At 51.3% G+C, this 22,970-nt stretch overlaps 1 protein-coding gene across 5 annotated transcripts in view; it reads left to right on the top strand.

Moving 5' to 3' along the window:
* The window catches only part of HDAC4 (histone deacetylase 4), a 296,637-nt gene that overhangs the window by 47,492 nt on the left and 226,175 nt on the right, over nucleotides 1–22,970 (top strand). For all 5 annotated transcript variants that reach the window (XM_027538100.1, XM_027538103.1, XM_027538102.1 and 2 more), the window contains exon 2: nucleotides 2,771–3,007. In XM_027538100.1, coding sequence (XP_027393901.1) covers nucleotides 2,986–3,007 — 22 coding nt within the window. In that variant the 5' untranslated portion in view covers nucleotides 2,771–2,985. The remainder of the gene's footprint in view (nucleotides 1–2,770; nucleotides 3,008–22,970) is intronic.

The following is a 22,970-nucleotide window of genomic DNA, read 5'->3' as shown; positions in this document are numbered from 1 at the left end:
AGACACGAAAAACAGGTGTAGCAAAGCAGTCACCAAAACGCGATCAAAGAGCATTTTCCTGAGCAGAAGAGAAGACCTGTGTGTACTGAAAGGTTCATGTTTGGAGCAAGATAAATGAAAAGAGATTCTTACCGTACATCTTCTGACAACATTTTTGAATTTCAAGATTAAAGTAACAACAAAATCCTGGCAGAATGTGGACAGAAGAAAGCATCAGAAATCAGCCCCCAGAGGTTCCCTGGAAAGGAAGTGCTGCCTGGCTGGTCAGAGGTTTTCTGTGTCTGACGGCTGGACGGCAGCCAAGGCCTTGAGAGAGAAATAGTTGTGATGCAAGACTTTTATACCCAGCCAAGTCGTGACTTTTGGGTGGAGGATACAGAGATTTGTTGTTGTTCAGTTGCTAAGTCGTGTCCAGCCGTTTGTGACCCCATGGACTGCATCATGCCAAGCTTCCTTGTCCTTCACTATCTCCAGGAGTTTGCTCAAATTCATTTTCATTGAGTCGATGGTGCTATCCAACCATCTCATCCTCTGCTGCCCCCTTCTCCTTTTGCCTTCAGTCTTTCACAGCATGAGGGTCTTTTCCAATGAGTTGCCTTTTTGCATCAGGTGGCCAAAGTATTGGAGCTTCAGCTTTAGCATCAGTCCTTCCAATGAATATTCAGGATTGACTGCCTTTCGGATTGACTAGTTTGATCTCCTTGCAGTCTGAGATTTGTAAGAGTTTGCAAAATATACCACCTACATTGCTTTCAAGACTGCGACGTTTCTTTCTGGTCAAGAGATGAATAAACATTCTGTTTATTTTTAAAGTTTTACTGAAGTACAGTTAATTTACAATGGGTGAATTTCTGCTGTACATCAGAGTGACTCAGTTATACCTAGACATGTCCCTCTTCATGCTCTTTCCCATTCTGATTTGTCACGGGGGTTGAATGTGGTTCCCTGTGCTATACGGCAGGGCCTTTTGTCTCCTTCCTGTGCATATTGATAGTCGGCATCCGCTCACCCAGGACTCCCGATTTGTGCCTCCCTCACGCCTCCTTCCCCAGTCGGCAGCCACAAGTCTGTTCTCTTTGTGAGTCTGTTTTTGTTATGCAGACATATTTGTGTCTTATTTTAGATTATGTAAGTGGTATTAGATGGCATTTGTCTTGTTCTTTCTGTCTTAACTTCATTTGGTACAATAACCTATAGGTTCATCCGTGTTACTGCAAGCGGTGTTGTTTTGCTTTGCTGTCTTTTACGGCTGAGTAATATTCCGTTGTATATGTGTACTATATCTCCTTCATCTATTCAAGAGAAGAATAAAAACTCTGAACGTGAGATAAGTCATTGTGTTTCCTGAGGAAGTAACCATGTATAGAATAATAATCGTAAAGATGCTGGTCAGTGATGTGTTATTGGGTACCACCTAAGCAGACACCTTTTGGGATTTAGTTCTTTACATGATAAATAGGTTAGAGGCCTTTGGTTATAAGCAATAGGGGGGGAAATCCTTGAACAGTTTAATCAGGAACAGGGATTTGTCACACTGTTGCAGGAACAGATAATAAGCCTTAGAGGAACCCTGGCCAGGGTCAGGATGAGGATTTTCATGAGTACTGTGTTCTCAGTTTATGTCTACATTCCAGCTGTAACACATGCTCATCACAGCAAGGACTTCAGAGAGCCCCAGGTGATGCTGCATTGCAGGGCAGACGCTCAGCGGTGGGCGTGCGTGCCCCTGTTTCTGCGGGTTCCTCCATTAGTGACTGTGATCTGGGGAAGAGGCTGGACTTGGGAAGAGGATTGGTGTCCGTCAGGTGTCACCCTCCCGGGGTCTGGGGACGGGGCCTGTGATCTGACGGCCAGGGCTGTCAGAGCCGCCCGCGGTGGGGGAAGAGGCAGGCGGCTCCCAGCACAGCCTCAGAGCGGTGTTCCCAAGCGCGGATCCTGACGCTGGGGAGTTCCCAGCCATCATGCTGGCAGAGAGGGCAGGGTGCCCGGCTGTGGAGCCGGCAGTCTGTGCGGGGAAAGGTGACAGAGCCCAGCTGCAAGGACACGCGTCACAATGCTGCCCAGCGTCTCCCTGTGTGTCACGGCATTGGGATGGTGCTTTAGACACTTCCTGTGATGAGTGTGTTGTCCTCTTAAAATCAGAGCATAAGAATGCCTCGAGGAAATGGTTATCATGAAGGTGGAGACCTGGGAAACTATTTCGGGCACAAATGAGCAAAGCTGAATTTAGACCGACTCTCAGATTGCCGCCGTGTAAGATAGAAATTTTGCTGGGGATATCACGAGAATGGAAAAATGTGTGTGGGGGGGATCGGGTGGGCTTCGAGTGATTTCTCTTTTAAAGTGTTTTCCGTCAATGGTTCTGAGCTTGCGCTACAGATACATTATTACACATATCCATATATATATATATTTACTAACAGAACCTCAAGTACAGGAAGTCCCCCACCTATGAGCCTTAGAACTCTGACTCTTCAAAGATGCAAATGTGCGTTTACACGTCAAGTCACATAAGTTAGTTCACGTGTCTGACATCTGTAAGGTTGGGTACGTAGATGAACTCGGTTGGGCTTACGAACAAAGCAGACTTACGAATGGGCTCTCAGAAGGGAACTCGTTTGTATGTAAGGACTTCTGTAGTTTGTCGGACTAGAAACAGTGAGTCCACGCGAGTGTTTTAGCAATCCACGGAAGGGGCGGGGAGGCACATACCTGACTGAGTCCTGGCTGCACTTGCTAACCGAAGCCGCCCCTTTCTCTGCCCGCACAGGTTGTCTTCTAAGAGCCCCTGGAGATCCCCACCCGCCTCTGGATTTCTGGGCCCACGGCGTGGTCAGCGAGACCAGGGTGCTTGGTGGCTGTGGGCCGGCCCTGCCCGTTGCTGGACTTGTATGTGCCGCTCGGACTCCGGGCTCCTTGGAGCTCTTGTGTACGTGGAAGTTTTGAGCCATTTTGAATCTTTTGAAGGAGAAGCCGCTGCTCGCAATGAGCTCGCAAAGCCATCCAGGTAAGCCGAACCCCGGGTCCTTGTGGCGGTTGGGTCCCGGGTCTGTCTCTGTGTTCATGATCACGAGCGCGGCTGGTTTAGGTCTGCCCCGTGGGCCGGGCAGCCGGCTCTCCATCTCAGCAGCAGAAAGACGAATGGGGCCTCTCAGGAGTCAGGGTCCAGGCTTGGCCCTGACCCGCGCGCTGACCTGAGCAGCACGCACCTCCCCAGTACCTCAGGGAGGCGATGAGCTCAGGGCCATGTGTGGTCTGGAGAGCCACTTCCTTCTCCCTCTGCTTTGATTCTGGGGGCCGTGGGGGTGGGCTGCCCCTGGGCTGGACACGATTGGTGCCCCTCGGTGGTGGGCGCCCACGGGCATCAGTCCTGGTGCCCAGGGCTTCACCAGGCACGGCGCTCACATCCTGCACACAGCGAGTCTTCACAGGCCCCGACGTCCCCCACCTGGTGGGAAGAGGTGACCGGTCCAGGGTCACAGAGCTCGTGGCTGGGTGGGATCAGGGAGCATGTTTGTGCGGTTCTCGGGTTCAGAAGCATGCGGGGACACATGCTCAGGCTTCTCCAGCCCCGTCACTGAGTCACCCAGCCACCCAGTGGCAGCAAGCCCTGGCTCGTCCAGCCTCACCATCCACTGCAGTGTGGCCTCTGGGCCACTTACATCTGTCGTCCTGAGTCCACTCGGGCAGGCGTGGGGTGTCCTGGAGGCCCTGCCTCCGTCAGTGTGGCTGGGGTCCCCACTGGATGAGAGTGAGGGGCTTGCTCCGCTCTCCTCCCTGGGGATCGGGCCCCTGCATGTCCTCTCCTGGCCTGAACAGAGTTGTCTGAAGTTCCAAGAGCAGGGTTCCCACTTGTATTTAGATACGAAGCCTTTATTGATTTAAATTGTTCATGTATTGATTGATACAGAGTGTAAAATATAATTAACAGTCTGGATCAAAAGGGGTGAACGTGGACTCCCTCCCACTCAGCTGGGGAGCCTGCCTTCCTTCTGTGTCTGAAGATAAGGGTGTGTGAAGAAATGTTTTAATAGAGGATAATCATTCTACCTGTGGAATTCTGTGTTTCATTTTTTTTTTTCCATTTAGTACCTTATGAGCATCTTTTGATATCAGTATGTACATAAACCTAACTTATTTTTGGTAGCTTACAGGTAGATACTTATGTGGTATTTAGAACAGCCCCAGATCATCATCAGACAATTATTATATGTTTTGTTCACACACTTTGTGACTATCTCCGTTGGATCAGTTCCAGGCAGTAGAATTGCTGGGTGGGTGGGCACCTGCATTGGAAACTTTGTTTACTTTGCACGTGGCTCCAGAAGCTCTGTCTCAACTTCTCCCCTTAATCCTAGTTTATGATCATATGTATTTTTCTACATTTGCACAGGCACTAGGTGGATTCAGTTTATTTCATTCTTCTCAGCAGCATGCCAGGTGAAATTTATTGTTTGAATTTGCATTATTGTATAAATGAGGGTGCACATTTTTAGAAGTTTTATTTTATATTGGAGTGTAGTTGATTTACAGTGTTGTGTTAATTTGTGGTGTACAAAGTGATTTAGTTATATGTGTGTGTGTGTGTGTGTGTGTGTGTGTGTTATACATATACACACACATATCTATTCTTTTTCAGATTTTTTCCCACTTAGGTTAATACAGAATTTTGAGTAGATTTCCCTGTGCTATGCAGAAGGACCTTCTTGTTATCTATTTTATGTATAGTAGCGTGTGTATGTTAATCCCAAACTCTTTCATTTGTCCCTCCCACCTATTTCCCCTTAGTTAACCAGAAGTTTGTTTTCTAAGTTTGTGAGTGTGCTTCTGCTTTGTAAATGAGTTTGTATGATGTCTGTCTTTCTCTGACTGAACTTCACTTGGTGTGACAGTCTCTAGGTCCATCCTCGTCACTGCAAATGGCATGATTTCATCCTTTTTAGTGGCCGAGTGATATTCCGTTGCCCATTATCCAGCCCTCTGCTGATGGACATTTAGGTTCCTCCCATGTCCTGGCTGTTGTGAGTCGTGCTGCGGTGAACACTGGGGTGCTGGTATCTTTTCAAATTACCGTTTTCTCTAGACCTACGTCCGCATATTGCCGTGTCATATAGCAGTTCTGTCAATAGTTTTTAAGGAACCTCTATATTGTTCTCCATAGTGACTGCACCAGTTTACATTCCCACCAACGGTGTAGGAGGGTTCCCTTTTTTCACACCCTCTCCGGCATTTATAGTTTGTAGACTTTTTGATGATGGCTATTCTGACCAGTGTGAGGTGATACCAGATTTTTTATGAGCTGCTATAGACATAAATCTCATACATGCCAGTAGGCATTTGAAGAGGATTTTTTTTCCTCACTCTTTTTTGAATCTAATGAAGTCTATGTGTCTGCGTCAATACTGTCTGTGAAGTTTTCTCATGCATGTGCATTATGTACAGTTGACCCTGGGCCAGCCTGGGAGTCAGGGGTGCCAAGCCTCCGCACAGTGGAAAATCCACGTGTGGGTTATAGTTGGCTCCCCTCATCGGAAGTTGGCTACCCTGGATCTGTGATTCCAAGTCTGTGGATTCAGCCAGTCGCGGATGGTGTGGTGCTGTGCGTGGTACTAACCATAGAAAACCCTGCTATAAGCAGATTGTGTGGTGGTTCGAGCACATGCTGTCCAAAGGCCAAGTGTATTTGTATGTAGGAGTGGATGTATGCATTTTTCTGTATGTGTTATCTATACATAATAACCTCAGTTACTTAAATCAGTGATTAACTGATTACATCAGCGTAACTTTATCTTCTTTGTCTCTTTGATTTCTAGAGAAGCGTGTACTTTCTCTTATGATTATAGTTTCTGGTATTCTTTTACAATAAGACGTTTGTGGCTTTGTTTTTCAGTGCTTAAAATCTAACAAATGTGTCCTGGTGGCCCCAGTCTCCTAACAAAATACTGTGTGTTTGTTTCTCTCTGCTTCGTGCCCCTTTGCCCCAGAATTGATCAGTCTCCTAAAAGTGTTTCTGTCCTTGGGTTCTCTTGGCTGACAAACACTTCTCCACCCACTTATCTCCAGTACTCTCGCCTGGAAAATCCCATGGACGGAGGAGCCTGGTGGGCTGCAGTCCATGGGGTCACTAAGAATTGGACACGACTGAGTGGCTTCACTTTCACTTTTCACTTTCATGCATTGCAGGAGGAAATGGCAACCCACTCCAGTGTTCTTGCCTGGAGAATCCCAGGGATGGGGGAGCCTGGTGGGGTCGCACAGAGTCGGACACGACTGAAGCGACTGAGCAGCAGCAGCATCTTCGCATCACAGACCTCCTCCTCGAGGCTGGTCCCTGTGAGCAGCAGAGATCTAGCAGGGTGTTGCTTTCCCCTCCTTCCCAGGGTCCTTGTGTCTTGCGCAGAGGCCTCGCCCGTGGCTGTTGACTGTGGTCAGGTCCTGTCTGCTGCGCGTGTCCCTCTTGGTGGATGGGCCTGGCCCCCATCCTCCTCTCTGTCTGACGCCCCCTCCTCCCAGGGCAGTCCTGGAGCAGCCTGGGTAGCTGACGCCCAGCAGTAGCATCTGCTGACGTGAGGGTGGGCTTGCTGGCGTGTCTCTCCCGGCTGCTCTGCGGCCCACCCCTCATCCCCGCCCCGGGTGGGTGCAGGCTGGGGCTTGGGCTGAGCGATGGTCTGCACGCCCCTCTGCCCTGTCCGCAAGCCTGTGGCCTGCCGGGGTGACCGCCTGCTCGCTCGTGGTGATCCTCCATCACTTGGATCCCCAGACGGGCATCTCCTAGGAAGTCCCTCCCTGCCCCTCGGCTGACACCACTGTGTTCCCACCGTGTAGACTCGCTGCGAGTCTCGTGTTGGTGTTTGTGTCTTGTCGTTTTAGTGGATTTGCGGGAGGAGGAGAGTAGTTAACACTGAACATGTTCGGTTTGCTGTTCAGAGCAGGGCCCCTCCCGGGGTTCCCCGTCCCGTCTTCGGCCCCAGCCTCCCTTGGGTCCCGCGTCCGGCTCTGCCTCCCTGGGCCTTGCGGTGTCCGTCTGTCTGGCCGCCCGCAAGCCCCGCCGCGTCACTGGCTATCCCCCGTCCCTCCCAGCCGCAGCCCCACAGCCCCTGTGTGGCCCTCGGGCGCCGCGGAGCCGGCCGGCTTGGCCCCGGTGATGAAACGAGCTTTTCACTTGGCGAGCGGAGGTCTTCTCCCCGGCCCCCGCGCTGACCCGCTCTGGTGCTGGGTGAGGCGCGTGTTATGGTTTTATTGCTGTTCCTTCTGCACTTTGCCAGAGCCCGGCCCTGGCGCTCTGACGTAAAACTGCTGACTGGTGCGGCTTTTATTGCTCTGAATAATGATTGCGAATGCTGTGAGCGGCCCGAGGAAGCGGCCCGGCCTGACTCAGGCTGAGAGAACTCTCTGAGAGCAGGAGTGAGGAGAGGTGCTGAGACGCGATGCCTCTCCCGCCCCAGCGCTGCACTCCCTTCTGCGGGGCTGTGTGGGGCTGGGGGATTGCTGTGAGGACGCGGGACCTCCACGTGGAAGGCGAGTCCCCCTCCCACACTGAGGGCCCGGGCACAGGCTCCCCTCCTTCCCTGCCTTCGTGTTCCTCAGATGACAGGCTGTGGTCGTCCCCGTAGCCCGAGTGTGCTGGGAGGTGGGGGCCTGGGTTGGCTCAGAGCGGGACCAGAGGCTGTCCCTCGGCCACGTTGTTACCACCCCGCCCCACCCCGAGCAGCTCAGCTTCCTCGCAGTGACATTTCCGCCCAGAGGGCATCTGGAGGCACGGCTGTAAACCTTAGGGAGCCTGTGTGCAGTCCCCTGGACCACGCGTGGGCATCCGAACCCCACTCTCGACAGGAAGCTGGCTGAGCAGGACTGGGATCCAGTCACTCAAGTGTCCTGACCCTCCCGGGAGCTAGGTGAGAGGCTTGCGTACTGCTAAAACACATGATGAGCCATTTTGAGGGAAACCTGTATATTTTAGACCTGTGTTTTAGTTTGGACCACACTCTGATTTGTAAGCATTCTCTTCACTCTGAAATGCCTCATCCACATGAAAGCAGCTGAACGTCTGCGTCGACAGTAACTTGGTGATTGATGAGTTTCGACATAGTTTGATTTCTTCTGACCACCGTGAAGTTCTCATCCTGCAGGTCCTGGGAGGAGGCTCTCAGCTCCACCGGCCCAAGCCCGAGCCCTGGTCTTGGCCTCTTGGATCTTGAGTCTTGTTTCTTTCCACTCGGTTGGCCACCAGGGTTGTATTATATTTCAATTTAGAAATGGCCTCAGAAGGATGCATTTTTCTGTCTTTTAGATTGTGCTGTGCAAGGGTGGAATGTTTCAGGAGTATTGCAAAGTTTCAAGGGGAGGAAATGAATTTTGAGGACCTGCAGGGAACACAAAGGGCACATTGATTCTGAGCTGCTGGTGGTGGGTCGTGGGCCCTGTGTGAGGCGCTGGGCCACAGGGAGAGCTGGGGCCCCGGGAGAGGCTGCAGACGAGGCCACGGGAGGCCCAGGCCAGGGCTTTCGGGGGGCGGGTGTGCAGCCAGCAGGTGCGGCCGTGGAGTCCTGGGGTCTCAGGCCCGGAGACCTGTGCTCACGGCCTCCAGGAGACGGGGGAGGGGGCGAGAGCTTCTTCAGGACGGATCTGGGTGTGGCAAGTCCCCAGCCGTGGAGTCCTCGGGGCTCAGGCCAGGAGACCTGTGCTCACACCCTCGGGGAGCCGGAGGAGAGCTTCTTCCTGACGCATCCGAGTCCCCAGTCGCTGGCGGGCAGGCCCAGGGGCTTCTGGACAAGACCGAGGCTGGGGACACAGGGAGAGGAGCCCGGGTCCCCAGTGTCCTGTGGAGCACAGAAACAGACTCGAGATCCAGCAGACCAAGCCCAGGGCTCTGGAGACCAGTGGAGGCAGGTGTCCTGTGGGAGGGGCAGCCTCGCTGTTTAGCCTGACCCTGGGGAAGGAGGCGCTCACGGGCCCTTCATAGCACCTGCTTCTGCCTCCTCCAGGGCGGGTGCAGAAACGGCCTGCGAGTCTCCCAGCTGCGTGCGGCCCCAGGCTCCTCCGGGTGCCCGCCCGCGCAGTTTCGGCTCCTGAATTGTTGCGGCCCGGATCCTCCATGCCATGATTATCCAGGATCTTAATCAGTCAAGGTTTGTTCTGGAAATCATGGAGACATAACAGCTTCTTTTTCAGCCTCTTTTTTTTTTTTTCCTTTAAATCCTCAAATTGTGTTTTGTCTTTTAAAAATCACGAATGCTCAGTCGTTATGAAGAGCTGAGAAAATTCTCTGTCAATGGAGCGTTGATGGTTTATTTTGGCAGTTCTCTGAAAATTCTTATACGGTTTGTGGAACATTTGCATTTATGTCCTCTTTTTCAAAACCACCATTGTAGAAATGCAAATTTCTGAATTCCGAGATGCTGAATGTTGGATGATTAATGATATTGAAACTTAAGAATGAACTCCCGGTATGTGTTTGACATAGAAAGCCCTGAGCCAGGATCATTAGAAACCACAGCACACAGCTTGTCGGTGGAACAGAAGGGCGGTGATTGAGGCGCCCAGCAGAGGGGCAGGTGGACAGGTGGGTGCTGGGCTGTGAAGGGCCAGGGCTGCTCTGTCTGCAAAAAAAATAGATGTTTCAAGCTTCTAATAGTAATAAATCGACATTGGTTACTTGCTTACTGCTAGTCAGACCCTGCTGTGCTCTTAGGGGCCTGGAATGAAGAGCGATGTGGTTCTGAACGGTGCTTTATGGTTACTTCGTGGTTTTCCACGATGAGCCTGGCCAGTGGGATGCGGGCATGTGTGCTAAGGCGTTCAGTCGTGTCTGACTCTTCTGTCACCTCATGGACGCCTGGCTTCTCTGTCCATGGGGATTCTCCAGGCAAGAATACTGGAGTGGGTTGCCACGCTCTCCTCCAGGGGATCTTCCTGACCCAGGGATCAAGTCACCCTCTCTTTCACTTCCTGAATTGGCAGGGAGTTTCTCTTCCACTGGTACCACCTGGGGAGCCCGGGAAGTGAGATAGAACTCGGTCATTCCTGTTCTGTCCACGAGGAAACCAGTATTGATGGCCGTTCAGGGCTTGGGGCAAGGCCAGGTATCTACTCAGAGACCAAACTGGAACCAGAATTGGTCGTCTGCCCTTGAGGGACGTGGGCCCCTCTGCCGGACAGATGCTGGGCACCCTGGACCAGTTAGCAGTGGATCCCGACCATTTATGTGGGGTGCCTGGGCCGGGCCAGGTGGAGAGAAGCATGAAGCCACCTCGACACAGTGGGGTTCACGGGGAGAGAGGAGATGGGCCGGGGGTAGGGGCCCCCGGAAGGGACGTGTGAGCAGAGTTGGGCGCAGGGCAGGAGCTCCACTGCCCCATGGGGCATAGAAGGGCCTGGAGGTGAAAGTGGGCTGGCAGAGGAGGGAGAGGGTGGAGAGGCAGGCGTGTCTGCTGTGCCCAGGTCCACACGGGCCCACCCCCGGCTGTTCTGAGAACCTGTTGGCCTGGAGAAGGGACCCTGGCCTGTCCCCTCCCAGCATGTTTCCACTGTGTCTCGAGTGTGGTTCTGAACTTCTCTGAGCTTCTCTCTGCTGATGCTTAGAGCTGGCTGAGGGCCTGGACAGGTTAACGGGAGAGATTTTGGTTGAAACCTTTTGTTTCATTTCCACTTTATTTGCTTATTTCACGAGACCATGATTCAAAACTGAACATTTTTTTTTTTTTTTGGAAAATGATTAAGAAAAAAATCAAATGAGGCAAATGACTGTGAACTTTGTCGAATCGTCTCTCAGTTCAGTTCAGTTGCTCAGTCGTGTCCGACTCATTGGGACCCCACGGACTGTAGCATGCCAGGCCTCCCTGTCCATCACCAACTCCTGGAGTTTGCTCAGACTCATGTCCATCGAGTCGGTGATGCCATCCAACCATCTCATCCTCTGTCGTCCCCTTCTCCTCCTGCCCTCAATCTTTCCCAGCATCAGGGTCTTTTCCAAGGAGTCAGTTCTTCGCATCAGGTAACCAAAGTATTGGAGTTTCAGCTTCAGCATCAGTCCTTCCAATGAATATTCAGGACTGACTTCCTTTAGGATAGACTGGTTGGATCTCCTTGCTGTCTCTTGTTTTGTGTTTTTAAATGGGTTTTCTCGTCCCCACTTGGTGAGAGGAGGGGTATCAGCCTGTGACAGGGAGTGCTAAGCGGGGTGTGATGGAGAGACCTTGTCGTGTGATTTTCATATCTCCCCCCACCCCCCACAAAACAAGCAGAAATGAGAGGGGTGGACTTGGCTCCTCTTAGACACTGGTGCAGACACTGGTCCTCCGGCGCGCTCAGTCCCGGCAGGCTCCCGGCAGAGCTGCATCGGCCTCTCAGCTCTGGCCGTTGTCAAGGTCAGAAGCCCTGCCGTCCGACGGCGGCCTCGCCCTGTTGGGCTTTAGGCTGTGTGTCCCCCAGCCCTCCTCCTTCTCCTCCTTGGTACAGGGTTCCTGCTGCCGCTGCTCGAATGGGACGATCCTGACTCAGAACCGGAGCATTCCAGGCTGCAGCGCACCTTCAGCGCTTTTGGGGTTTTAGGATGAAAAGCAGTGTTCCGTGTCACAGCCATTCTCTCGCTTCTACAAACACTGGATACTTTTGAAAGGTAGCAGGGAGGCTTGGTTAAAGGTGATATTAAGGAAAGTACATATCTGCTACATCTGCTGCTTTTTTCTGTTTGCAGTAATGTTTATAAGGACTTCTGTGACATGGTGTCAGCATCCTGCTAGAGGTTGTTCCGCGCTCGCACCTGGGGGCTTCGTTTTCTGCACAAGACCACGTTCTCCTGGGGCTCCCACGTGCCCTCTAATACTGTACCCTCGCTGGATCTTGATGACTTGTTGTTGTTGAGCCCTGTCTTCAAGCCTCTTTCGCTGAGGGAACTTTTGTGACTGATGGCGAGTTATTTTTGCCTTTAAACTCCGAGGCCGTCTGGTAGAAGATCGCTTCTGATGGTGCAGTTGTTCAAGGTGCTGACGCCGAGGGAAGGCCTCCTGTTCCAGGAGCTAAAGATTCTGTTTTGACTTGTTTGCATTCATAGCCAAGTTTATTCCTTCTTAACTGTTTTGAATTTCCCTGTGACGTCCTTTGTAGAAACTGGGCGTTTGTTAGAGCTGCGGCTCTCGCTGACCTGTTGATTCAGTAGGATCTGTGCGGTGCTGCTGGAGTTGCAAGAGAGTCCACGGAGTCTGCTCTTAGCACAGCTTCACTGGACTGTGCTGTACAAAGGGCCCTCTCTGGCGTGTTCACATTGCTTGCAGTAGATGTATTTAGCGAAAGGTCCTCCAGGGTTGAACAGCATGATTCAGAATTCTTAATGCTCCTCATTTTCACACGTTTTATTGATTTCATCCAGGTCAGGAGCTGACTGTTTCTTACGGCCCCGCCCCCACCAGGGTCTGACACACACAATGCAAGCCTGCTTGCCGCTTTTTGTGCTTGAAAAGCCGCCCATCCCAGCGCTTTGCCCGAACACCTGCGGTCTCCACGTGGCTTTTCATCCAGACCTGTCACGCCTGGGCCCGGGGAGCTGGCTGCTTTATTTCACTCCCACTGAAAGAATCAGGGAACGGGAGGAAGGTGGGGTCATGGATCTCTTTCTTAGGTGCTAATACACGGAAAGGGCTTTTAGAAAATTTGGGAAGGCGCTGGGGAGGGCGGAGACCTTGGAGGGCAGCGGTTTTCGCTAGGAGGTTTAGCCGAAGCTGGAGATGAGGGCCTTTGTGTTTTGCCGTGCCGGACGCTCAGTGCGTGTTGGAATCGAGTCACTGAGGGTGATGGGACAAAGACCGGGCGGCGGGTCAGGATCGCATCGGCCGCTGGTGGGTGTCTGTGGTCGCCTGTTAGCTGTAGGTCCGGTACATGAGCAGGGACAAGCTGTGGCTGCCGGGCAGGGACAGGCCAGAGAGGTGCTCCTCACGGGGGGTCTGAGGCTCTGGAGTGGGGGCGGGGTGCAGGCGGCTGCTGCCTGGGGGCTGTGCACGTGGGGTCCCCATCACCTGGGCCCTTGTGGGGTCCCTGCGTCCCCGTCCTCCCAGACGACGCTGCACCCTGGGGAGCTGCTTCTTTGCTGGATACGGTTTTGGCCGTCCATGTCCTTAAAGACTTTTTGGAAGGTGTGGGTGTTCGTCTCCAGTTCATCAGCTCCACTGGGAAGGAGCCAAGGCAGGTGAAGGCTGGAGGATCGCAGGGGAGAATCTGAACTCAGTGCCCGCAGGAGACCTGGCCTGGAAGTGCTGAAACCCCACTGAAGTTTTTCCGTCCTAAGGAGCCCAGCCTTTAGGAAACGCACTGCCTGAGATCTGAGTGGCCGGCAAGGCGCCCAGTTCAGCCACCCCTACCAGGGCCACTGGGGCCTCTGAGAAGAGTGCAGCTGTCTGTCTGCCCTCCATCTCTGGGATCAGGCTCCCTTCTGTTATGTCCCTGGTTATTTGTGCATTTGTGGTGGTGTGGAAAGGGGGCTGGGGCCACACTAGCGGGTGAGGGGCCAACTGGTCACGCTGGGTTCCACGGAGGGGCCGGAGCGGTCCCGGAGGCGGGGTCAGCAGGGCCTGGTGGGTCATGAGTCGCTGCGTGGAGCCGGGAGACCTCAGGCTCGGGAATCCATCTATCCCTGCCTGGATGTGCTGCAGACAGAGACCCCCGGGCAGGGTGTGCTCCCCGCTCTGCCCTCCCGGTGTCCAGCCTTCTTGCCCCTTCCTCTCTCGTCTCAGCGCCTCGTGCTGCACTGGCTGGCCCCTCTGCCCAGTGTCAGGCTCACACGGCCGCTGGCTCTGGCCAGGACCAAGATGTGGACGTTTCAGCTCTCAGCTGGGCTTTCTCGGAGCTCCCATGGGGCCAAGGACTTGGCGCCTGAGACCCTTGGGACGAGGGTTTCTTTGCGTTTACAGGCACTCCACTTTCTAAACCGGAAACTCCAGCTTCTAGTCCACGTTACGTGGACCCTCTTATGAGTGGATCGGTGACCGATTGGCACAGACACGGCCTCAGCAGCTGTGGTTCCAGAGGAGATGCTGTTTCTAAGGCCTTTCCCGTGTGTGTTCCTACGGGGTGAGCCTGCGCTGACTCAGGGTACGGTTTCAAACATCCGTGTTATCTGTGAGAAGAAAAGAGCCTTTCTCACATTGCGTGTTGTCTGAGAGAACATAACTCTAGTGCTTCTCAACCGTTTCCAGTTCTGGAACAGCTGGAGGCGCTGGGGGTGGGCAGGGAGGCTGGCCTAGCCGTTGGGCCGAGCAGCCATGTGTCCCCCGGCTCCTGTGTGCTGGCCGGGCCGCCTCCGCGAGAGGACGGCTGGGCTCTGAGCCTGCCGTGGTGCCTCCCAGTGGGGGCTGCACTGTACCAGGCCTTCGCCCTTGAGGAGGACACTGGCCACTGGACCTGGTACCTTCCAATGTGGCAGGTGGACAACCCCGTGTCTCCTCCTTTGGGAGCCCCGCACTGGAGCAGAGGGGCACAGGGATCCGTGTAACGTGGCCCCGTATTCATGGTCAAAATCCAGACCTTTCTACCCTGGAAAGGGGTGGGCCTGGCCTGCCACCCCTGCATGGACAGCCACACACTGGAGGGGTACGTATGACCCTCTGCCCCCAGAGGGTGGCTGGACTCCACCTGGACGGGGCAGACAGGTGGCTCGAGGTATGAGTTTTAACATTCATTTGAAGACATTGGTTAAAATCACTGATCAAGACAACATCTTCACCCATATTTTGTACAAAGCCAGGGTCTATATTTTCCAGTTTTATGTCAACTAAATCCATAGATTTCCCATTTTGTTGTTCAGTCGCCAAGTCGTGTCCAACTCTTTGTGACCCCGTGGTCTGCAGCATGCCAGGCCTCCCTGTCCCCACCATCTTCCAGAGTTTGTCCAAGATCGTGTCCACTGAATTAGCAATGCCATCCAGCTATCTCATCCTCTTTTGCCTTCACAATTATTGTGGTTCCCTTTCAAGTGAGTTCTACACAAGCATGCTTGCTAGAAACAAAACTCTGCCCTAGGAAGCAGAAGCTCAGGTCCTAGTGGACGCCAGACGGGGACAGGAGCTGCTGGGCCTGCCCCACGTGACCTGAGCGTCTGGCTCTGGAACCTTCCACCACTGGCTGAAGTGCTGTTCGTGGCTGAGCCTCCCTCATCCTTTGGAAGCTTCTGGAATCTCCTAGATTGACTGAGCTCAGAGCCTCCCTGATTGCAGTGGCCTCTGTCACTTCTAAGCTATACTCATCCAAACCCAAAGACGTTCCGTGACAGCTGCGGCAGATTTAAGAAAAGGCCTGGAAAAAGTACGAATTTGTCTCGCCTTTTATAGAATGATACCTCAATTCTGATTATCAAATTCTAGTTTTGGATTTAAAAAGAAACACAGAAAGACTGCATGTGGAATGGTTCCTTGTTTAGCAGCATGGGAGTTGCAACGTTCACGCCACTGGATGTTGACACCCGTCCTGGCGGCAGGGGTGGCTGAGGGTCAGCCTGGAGAAGTAGAGTCCCGCGTGCTCTGCAGGGGCTGGAAACGCATTTCAGGTCCCGCCCCAGTGAAGGGGAGCGGGGACCTGGGCCTGCTGGGGTGTGAGGAAGGAATAAGGGGCTGAGCAGGGAGGCGAGGGAGAGGAAGCCCCCTGCCCCTGGGACACACCAGCTTCGGGGTACCAGCGAGGCACACCAAGGGGCCACAGCGGGGTTTGCTTGGGGACAAGGGTGAGCCCGTGCCCCTGGGGTCCTGGACCCCCAGCTGGGAGCTGAGCTTGCAACCCCCCCTTGCAGCCCGCTCTCCTCTGTGAGCAGCCGGAACCTGGTGGGTGAGTGGGATGGAGGCGCCGCTTCCCCAGGGCATGGGCATTGTGGGGTGCCCTCCTCCAGCCTGCCTTGGACTCCAGGCCAGAGACTCATAAACCCACCTCCACTTCTCTCTGTCCTCGCCCGTCCACAGGGAGGAGGTATCTGAGCCGTTCTCCCCTTTGTCGCTTTCCCTCCCAGCAGAGACAGCAGTGAGGAAAGGCAAGCCAGCAGCGCTCACGCTCTGTGAGTCATCACTCGTCCCGAGCTGGGCCACTTCCAAGCTGGTCGTGGGTCCTGTCGGGGCTGGGGCCCTGGGCCGAAGCAGCCGTTTCCCCCTGGGCTCGCGCCGTTCCTGGGAAGGCAGGGCCATGGGGTGCGCCTGTCTGTCTAGGGGCAGAAGCGGGCTCTGCGGATGCAGGCTCTGCTCGCGCACCTTTGCCGTGGGAAGCTCGTGGGGCCCCAGCGGAGGACCAGCAGCAGTGGCCGTGGGACGCGGCTGCCCGTCGCCAAACACGCAACTGGGACGAAGCCCCAGCTCTTTTCCCCGTCTGCCAAACTTGGGCTCACGTTGTTTACTCTGATGAGTCCTAATCTCCTCCTCTTTCAGAGAGGTAGCCAGCTTCCTTTCCCTGGAGTTTTCTGTCGATGGGACTTCCTGCTGGTGAGACGGGAGGGAGGCCCCGAGGCGTGCCAGTGTCGGTCCGAGCCCGGCAGACACCCCACGACCTGAACCTAGGCTGTGTGTCCTGTGGTGAGGCCACTGAGGCCAGCGTGTGCCTGGTCGCCGTGCCTTCGGGGAGCCGTCTGCCCCGTCCCCTCAGGGCTCCTGCTGTGCCCGCTCACCCTTTGGTACCGCCCGTGCGGTGGCGTGAGGGCGTGTGTGTTCTCCGGGAATTTCTGATTGATTTGTGTGGAGACAATGGCACCTTACCTCTGTGATCTTCCTGCCCATGGGCAACCTCGAGCCCTGGCCATGCCAGCCGTCCAACCCCTGTAGAGGTGCATCTTATGATACACCTGCCCAGGCCCCCTGCCCCACGCCTCCAGACCATCAGCGTCGTCGGCAGCCAGATGCACAGCCCAGGGGAGCCCGGGGAGACAGATGTGAGGACTCAGAGCAGCGCGGGGCCCGGACAGGCTCCTGGGGTGGATACGAGGGGATCTGAAGGGAGCAGTGACCTCACTTAAAAATACCGTTATCAGTATAAAGAATGGTGTTTTGCCGCGGGCAGCAACATGGGCACACTACAGATGATCACACTAGGTGAACTACGGCAGACGGAAAATACCGTAGGATCCCCCTTACGTGTGGGATCTCAGCTGTGATACACAGGAGCTTCTTAACAACTGTGTTCAGCATCCTGTAATGACCTGTAATGGAAAAGAATCTGAGAAAGTAGGTATCTGTAAACTGGGTCACTCAGCTGCACGCCCGAAGCGTTGTAACTCACCGGCACTTCACCAAGAACGTGTCTGTCAGTGTGCCTTGTCCCGCAGCCATCAGAAGGAAGTTTAACCCGAAAAAAGCTGTGTGACAGTCCCTGCCGGGGGAGCGGAGTGTGGTGCTGGTTGGTGGGGCACATGGGAACTCTGCCTGTCTACTCCGTTTTTAGTGAAGTCTATCGATAAACTTTAAAAAAATAAATGCATAGGTGTTCTCTCTTGCCCAATCTCTATTTATGAATGATAGTAGATTGCAGATGCTTAGGCACCCAGCTTTTAAACTTTTTTCTTTGGGGATTGTTCTAAATTAGTACAGAAAGTGAAAGTGAAAGTCACTCAGTGGTGTCTGACTCTTTGCGACCCCATGGACTAGTCCATGCACTTCTCCAGGCCAGAAGGCTGGAGTGGGTAGCCGTTCCCTTCTCCAGGGGATCTTCCCCGCCCAGGTCTCCCGCATTGCAGGCGGATTCTTTACCAGCCGAGCCACAAGGGAAGCCCAAATTAGTACAGAACAATCTCCTACTCTTTTTTATGGCTGTGCGTGGGGGTGACGTTGCTCGTTTAAGGAGGCACTGGGTGGGTCCTGGGTTTCTTTCCAGCCCTCTCACTGCCGCTGCCGCCGCGCACAGCACTACCTGAGGGTTCCCACTGCTGAGTGCACTTGGTATTGGGGTAAGACGCGCGTCTTCTCTGGACGCACAAGCCGTCGGCGCTTCTCTTGGATTCTCACGAGAGGAAAACGCTGGTGAGCGCTGTGCAGAGTGGGAGAGGGGAACTCGGGGGCCCCAGGAGCCCTTATGCAGCCCCTTCCCTGCCCCCCCCGGGAACCTCCTTTTCAGCTTCTCACACCTTGGATCAGTCTCTCCTGGTTTTGAACCTAATATAAACACAGCCACAGAACATCTGCTTGTTCTGTCCGGCTTTCTTCCCTTAACGGTTTGTCTGTGAGACTGACACCACGTGACTCAGAGCTGTGTGCTCCTTTGCCTGGGTGTGTGACATTTCATTGTATACGCAGATCACAGTGTATCTGTTGTCTGTTGACGACACCTGGGTGGTTTCAGGCTGGGGCTTTTACACGCAATCCTCCCACGCATTCTTTTGATAAGGTGTGCGTGAGCCCAGTGTTCGGATTTCCTGTGCCAGGTTACGCTCTGAGAGACCTACTGGCTGCCCACTGGCCAGCGCATGGCACTCTGGCTCCTTTTTCGTTTTGGCCACTGCGACACATCTCATATTTCCACAAGTACTGAATTTGCTGAGCATCCTGTCGTATATTTATCAAACAGCTAGATGTCCCCTTTGCTGAAGTGGCTGTATAAGTCTTCTGCTCGTTTAAGAGACTCGATTGTCTTTATTTTTCCTACTGACTCGTCGTTGTTTTCATAGGCGAGAGATGAATCCTTTGTTGATTGTTTCCTTGGCTGTTTTCTCTTAAGGCTGTGGGTTGCTTCTTCACTTTCTTAATGATGCTCTTTGATGAACAGATGTTCTTAATTTTCACATTGTCCAGCGACTGGTCATTTTATTTATGCCTGCTCGAGTGCACTGGAAAGAGCCTGTTATTTCCTGTTGTAGTTGTTCAGTAGCTAAGTCATGTCCGACTCTTTATGACCGCATGGACTGCAGCACACCAGGCTTCCCTGTCCGTCACCGTCTCCCGGAGTTTGCTCAGATTCATGTCCATTGAGTTGCTGATGCCATCCAAACATCTCATCCTCTGTCGTCCCCATCTCCTCCTGCCTTCAATCTTTCCCACCTTCAGGACCTTTTCCAGTTGAGTCTGCTCTTCGTATCAGGTGGCCAAAGGATTGGAGCTTCATCTTCAGCATCAGTCCTTCCGGTGAATATTCAGGGTTGATTTCCTTTAGGATGGACTGGTGGATCTTGCAGTCTATTGTTTTCTAGAAGTGTCATTTTACCAAATGGATCTGTGGTCTACCTATAATTGATTTTTTAAGAAAATAGGACGTGCAGTAATGACCGAGGGCTGGTTTTCCTGTTAGGATGTTCCGTTGGCCCGTCAGCTTGTTAAAAGCTGCATCCTTCCCCCACTGCTCCGTGTTGCCACCGTGTCCGCAGTCACGGTCACACACGTGGGTCTGTTCCTGGGCTTTATCTGTGTGTCAGTGAACACAGAGTAACTAATGGGGCTTTATGATTGCTTCTAACAGCTGGCATTGTGTGTCCTCCAGCTTTTTTGAATCATTTTAAAGACTGTCTTGGTTCTTCTTGGCCCACTGCCTTTCCATATGAATTTTAAAATCAGCTTTTCAATTTCAACAGAATACCTACTGGGATCTCAATTGGCATTTCACTGGTTTGTGTATAAAATCAGTTTGTTTTAATCTTCCAATCCGTGGATATGATACATCTTTATGTTTGGGTCTTCTTTAATTATTTCAGTCACATTTTTTGTTTTGTATTCCACGGGGCAGAGTTCTTTCACATTGTCTATTAGATTTGCTTCTAGATATTTTATGGGCTGCCTTTAAAAAATTGTTCCGTTTGTTTGTATTTAGAAATACAGTTAGTTTTTGTGTAGCCACTGTGTCTCTAGACAGCTTTCAGAGTTGGCTTATTATTATTCTAGTTTATCTGTAGATTCTTTGGGATATTAATGTATACTGTTTGTGGATAGTAGACGTTTTATTTTTTTGTTGCCAACTTTTAAACTTTTTATGTATTTTTCTTGCTTTAGTGAATTGTCTAGGGCCTTCAATCAAATGTTAAACAGAATTAGTGGTAGTGAACATCTATGTCTTGTTTGAATATCAAGGGAAATACTTTCAACATTTCATCGTTAGGTTTTCTGTAACAGTCTTAATCAGACCAATGCAGTTCTCTTCTGTCCTTATTAGTTGAATTTTCTCATGAGTCAGTGTTAAAATACTAGGTTGAACCACATGGCATGCAGATGTTTGATCTTTTTCAATCTACGAAAATGACACTTTGATTTGGTTGGACTTAATACATTATAGGGCTTCCCAAGTGGCTCAGTGGTCAAGAGCCCACCTGCTAAGGCAGGAGATGTGGGTTCCATTCCTGGGTCGGGAAGATCCCCTGGAGAAGGAAATGGCAACCCACTCCAGTATTCTTGCCTGAGAAATCTCAGGGACAGAGGAGCCTGGCGAGCTGCAGTCTAAGGGGTCGAAAAGAGTCAGAAGTGACTTAGGGCTAAACAACAACGACAAACAACAATATATTACATTTTGCTCTGCATCTGTTAATTGTATGATTCCCCCCTTTTGTTTCATTAATGTGATGAATTTTCTTGAATACTTTCTGTTAACCAGCCTTACCTTTCGTAGTAAGTCTGACTTGATTATAATATATTATCCTTCTTTTATCTGAATTCATTTTGCTTCTATTTTGCTTAATTTTTTTCATCTAAATTCATGAGTGAAATTGGTTTGTGGTTTTCTCTCCTTGAAATGTCTTTGTTCAATTTTAATATGAAGTTTATACTGGCCTCTTAAAATGGAATGAGATTATCCTCTTTTTCTATTCCTAGAGTTGACAGAATTTTTTTTAAAAGTCAGATGGTAAATATTGTGTGGAACATATATGGTTTCCATTGCATATTTTTCTTCCTTTTTTTTTTTTTTTTAAAAAAAAACAGGCACTTAAACTTGTAAAAATCAGTCTCACTTGTACAAAGTGAGGCCACAGATTGATACGGCCTTGGGCCATAGTTGTCAGATCTTCAATGGATTAGAGTTTATCTAAGGTTGTGTTGTTACTTCTTTTTTAAATATTTGGAAGAATTCATTGGTGAACCCATGTTGTAGTTTTCTTAAGGATGATTTCTAAATTATACCCTCAACTGATGTAGGACTCTTCAAAGTTTCTAGTTTTCTTGTGTCAGTTTTGATGTGTTTAGTTTTTCTCAGAATTTTTTTCTTTCTGTCTAAAATTTCAAATGTACTGGTGTAGGTTTTTAAATACCCTTGTGTTATCTGTGTGGTGTCTGTAGGATTTATCCTGATGTCTCTTTCATTCACATCGCTTGTTCATTCTTTCTCTTTTTTTTCTCCACTGGACTTTCTGGGACAGTTGTTTTAATATTTGCAAACAACCAGGTTTGATTTTCTTCATTCTATTAGATATTCTTTTAAAAAATCAATTTCTGATCTTATTGCTAGTATTTCCTTTTATTATCTGGATTTACTATTTTTTTTCAGTAATTGAGACAAATCTTTATGTCATTGAATTTATTCCCAGATTTTCTTCTTTCATAATGCATGCTCTTAAAGCAGTAATTTTCACCTATATTTGACTTTTCTGGATCACATAGGTATTTTAATGTCATTTTCATTGTGATTCAGTTTAGAATAATAGCTAATTTCCTTTTTGATTTCTTCTTTGACTCATGGGTTATTTTATTTCTTTATTTCAGCCTTTTGTGCGTTTCTTAGTATTTTGCTTTTGTTACTGATTTCTACTTTAATTTCATTATGGTCACTGAATTCTTATTTACTTTCAGCTTTTAAAAACTTTTTGTATTTTCCTTTATCATGATATAGTCAATTTTATAGATTTTTATATTTATTTGAAGAGAATAATTGAGATTCGTCAATTCTGCGTGTGTCTATTGAGTCAAATATGTTAATCAGCATGCTCAGATCTTCTGTTACTTTCCTGATTTTTGTGGTCTGCTTTTTCTGTCAGTTACTGAGAAGGATACTTTAAAGTTCCTCGTTGTGATTGTGAGTTGGTGTTCATTCTTTTGCTGTTGTTCTTGTTCAGTTGCTAATTCCGTTCGACTCTTTGTGACTCCATGGACCACAGCATGCCAGGCTTCCCTGTCTATCACCAACTCCCGGAGCTTGCTCAAACTCATGTCCATTGAGTCAGTGATGCCATCCAACCATCTCATCCTCTGTTGCCCCCTTCTCCTCCCGACTTCAGTCTTTCCCAGCATCAGGGGCTTTTCCAATGAGTCAGCCAATATGTAAGCATCCCAGCGAGGAGACGCGCATGAACCCTCCGCATGGGCAGGCTCTGAAGGCGTTTTACTTCCCAGGGTCTGCTCCTCACCCTCCGCGTGGAACCTGGTATGTCAGCAAATGCCTCTTGGGGGAAATGGGCTCAAACCCTGCCCTCCTCTCCCTTTCTTTCTCTTTCCTGTCTTGGCCCCTCAAGTCTGCCTTGGTAGCTCTCTGACTCCAAAGCCTTCATGATACACATGTACGTTTTTATGTTAACCGCTGTGCTGCAGGGCTGGCCCGACGTGGGCTAGTTGGCCGGAGCCGAAGTGGAAGGTGCCACGTAGTGAGTGGAAGGGTTCCCGGGTGACTGTCCCGGCGTGCCCTGACCTTTCTGTTCCAGTGAAGTAACTGCCCGGCACACTTTATAGTGGACCGAAGTGTACCTGTGGCCCGGGGCTGCTCTCGAAGCACTTCTGCTCGGGTGTTTTACGAGGTGATTGATGTCACACCTTATAAACGTCCAGTCCCCAGATCTGAGTGCAGCGCACACTTGGCTAGCGCCTTCCTGCCAGCCTGCCTCCCCCGCCTCCTCCCCTTGCTTTTAACTTACTTTTTTTTTTCCCCCCAGAGTGAATAAAGAATTCATTCCAGATTTAGCTTGAGAATTATTTTGTAGGACATTGCCTGTCATGCCTGTAGTGGGGATGGTTTCTGCACTGGGCAGGGTGGAGCTCACACAGCCCTGGCCACGTTTGCACTGTGTGTTGAGAAGGGGGTGGGGTCGGGTAGTAAAGGGTCCCTCAGCTCCT

The sequence above is a fragment of the Bos indicus x Bos taurus genome, chromosome 3 (genome assembly GCF_003369695.1).
Source record: "Bos indicus x Bos taurus breed Angus x Brahman F1 hybrid chromosome 3, Bos_hybrid_MaternalHap_v2.0, whole genome shotgun sequence".
Classification (NCBI taxonomy): Eukaryota; Metazoa; Chordata; class Mammalia; order Artiodactyla; family Bovidae; genus Bos; species Bos indicus x Bos taurus.
Note: the sequence above shows the minus strand (reverse complement) of the source record. Positions and strands in the feature narration are given on the sequence as shown.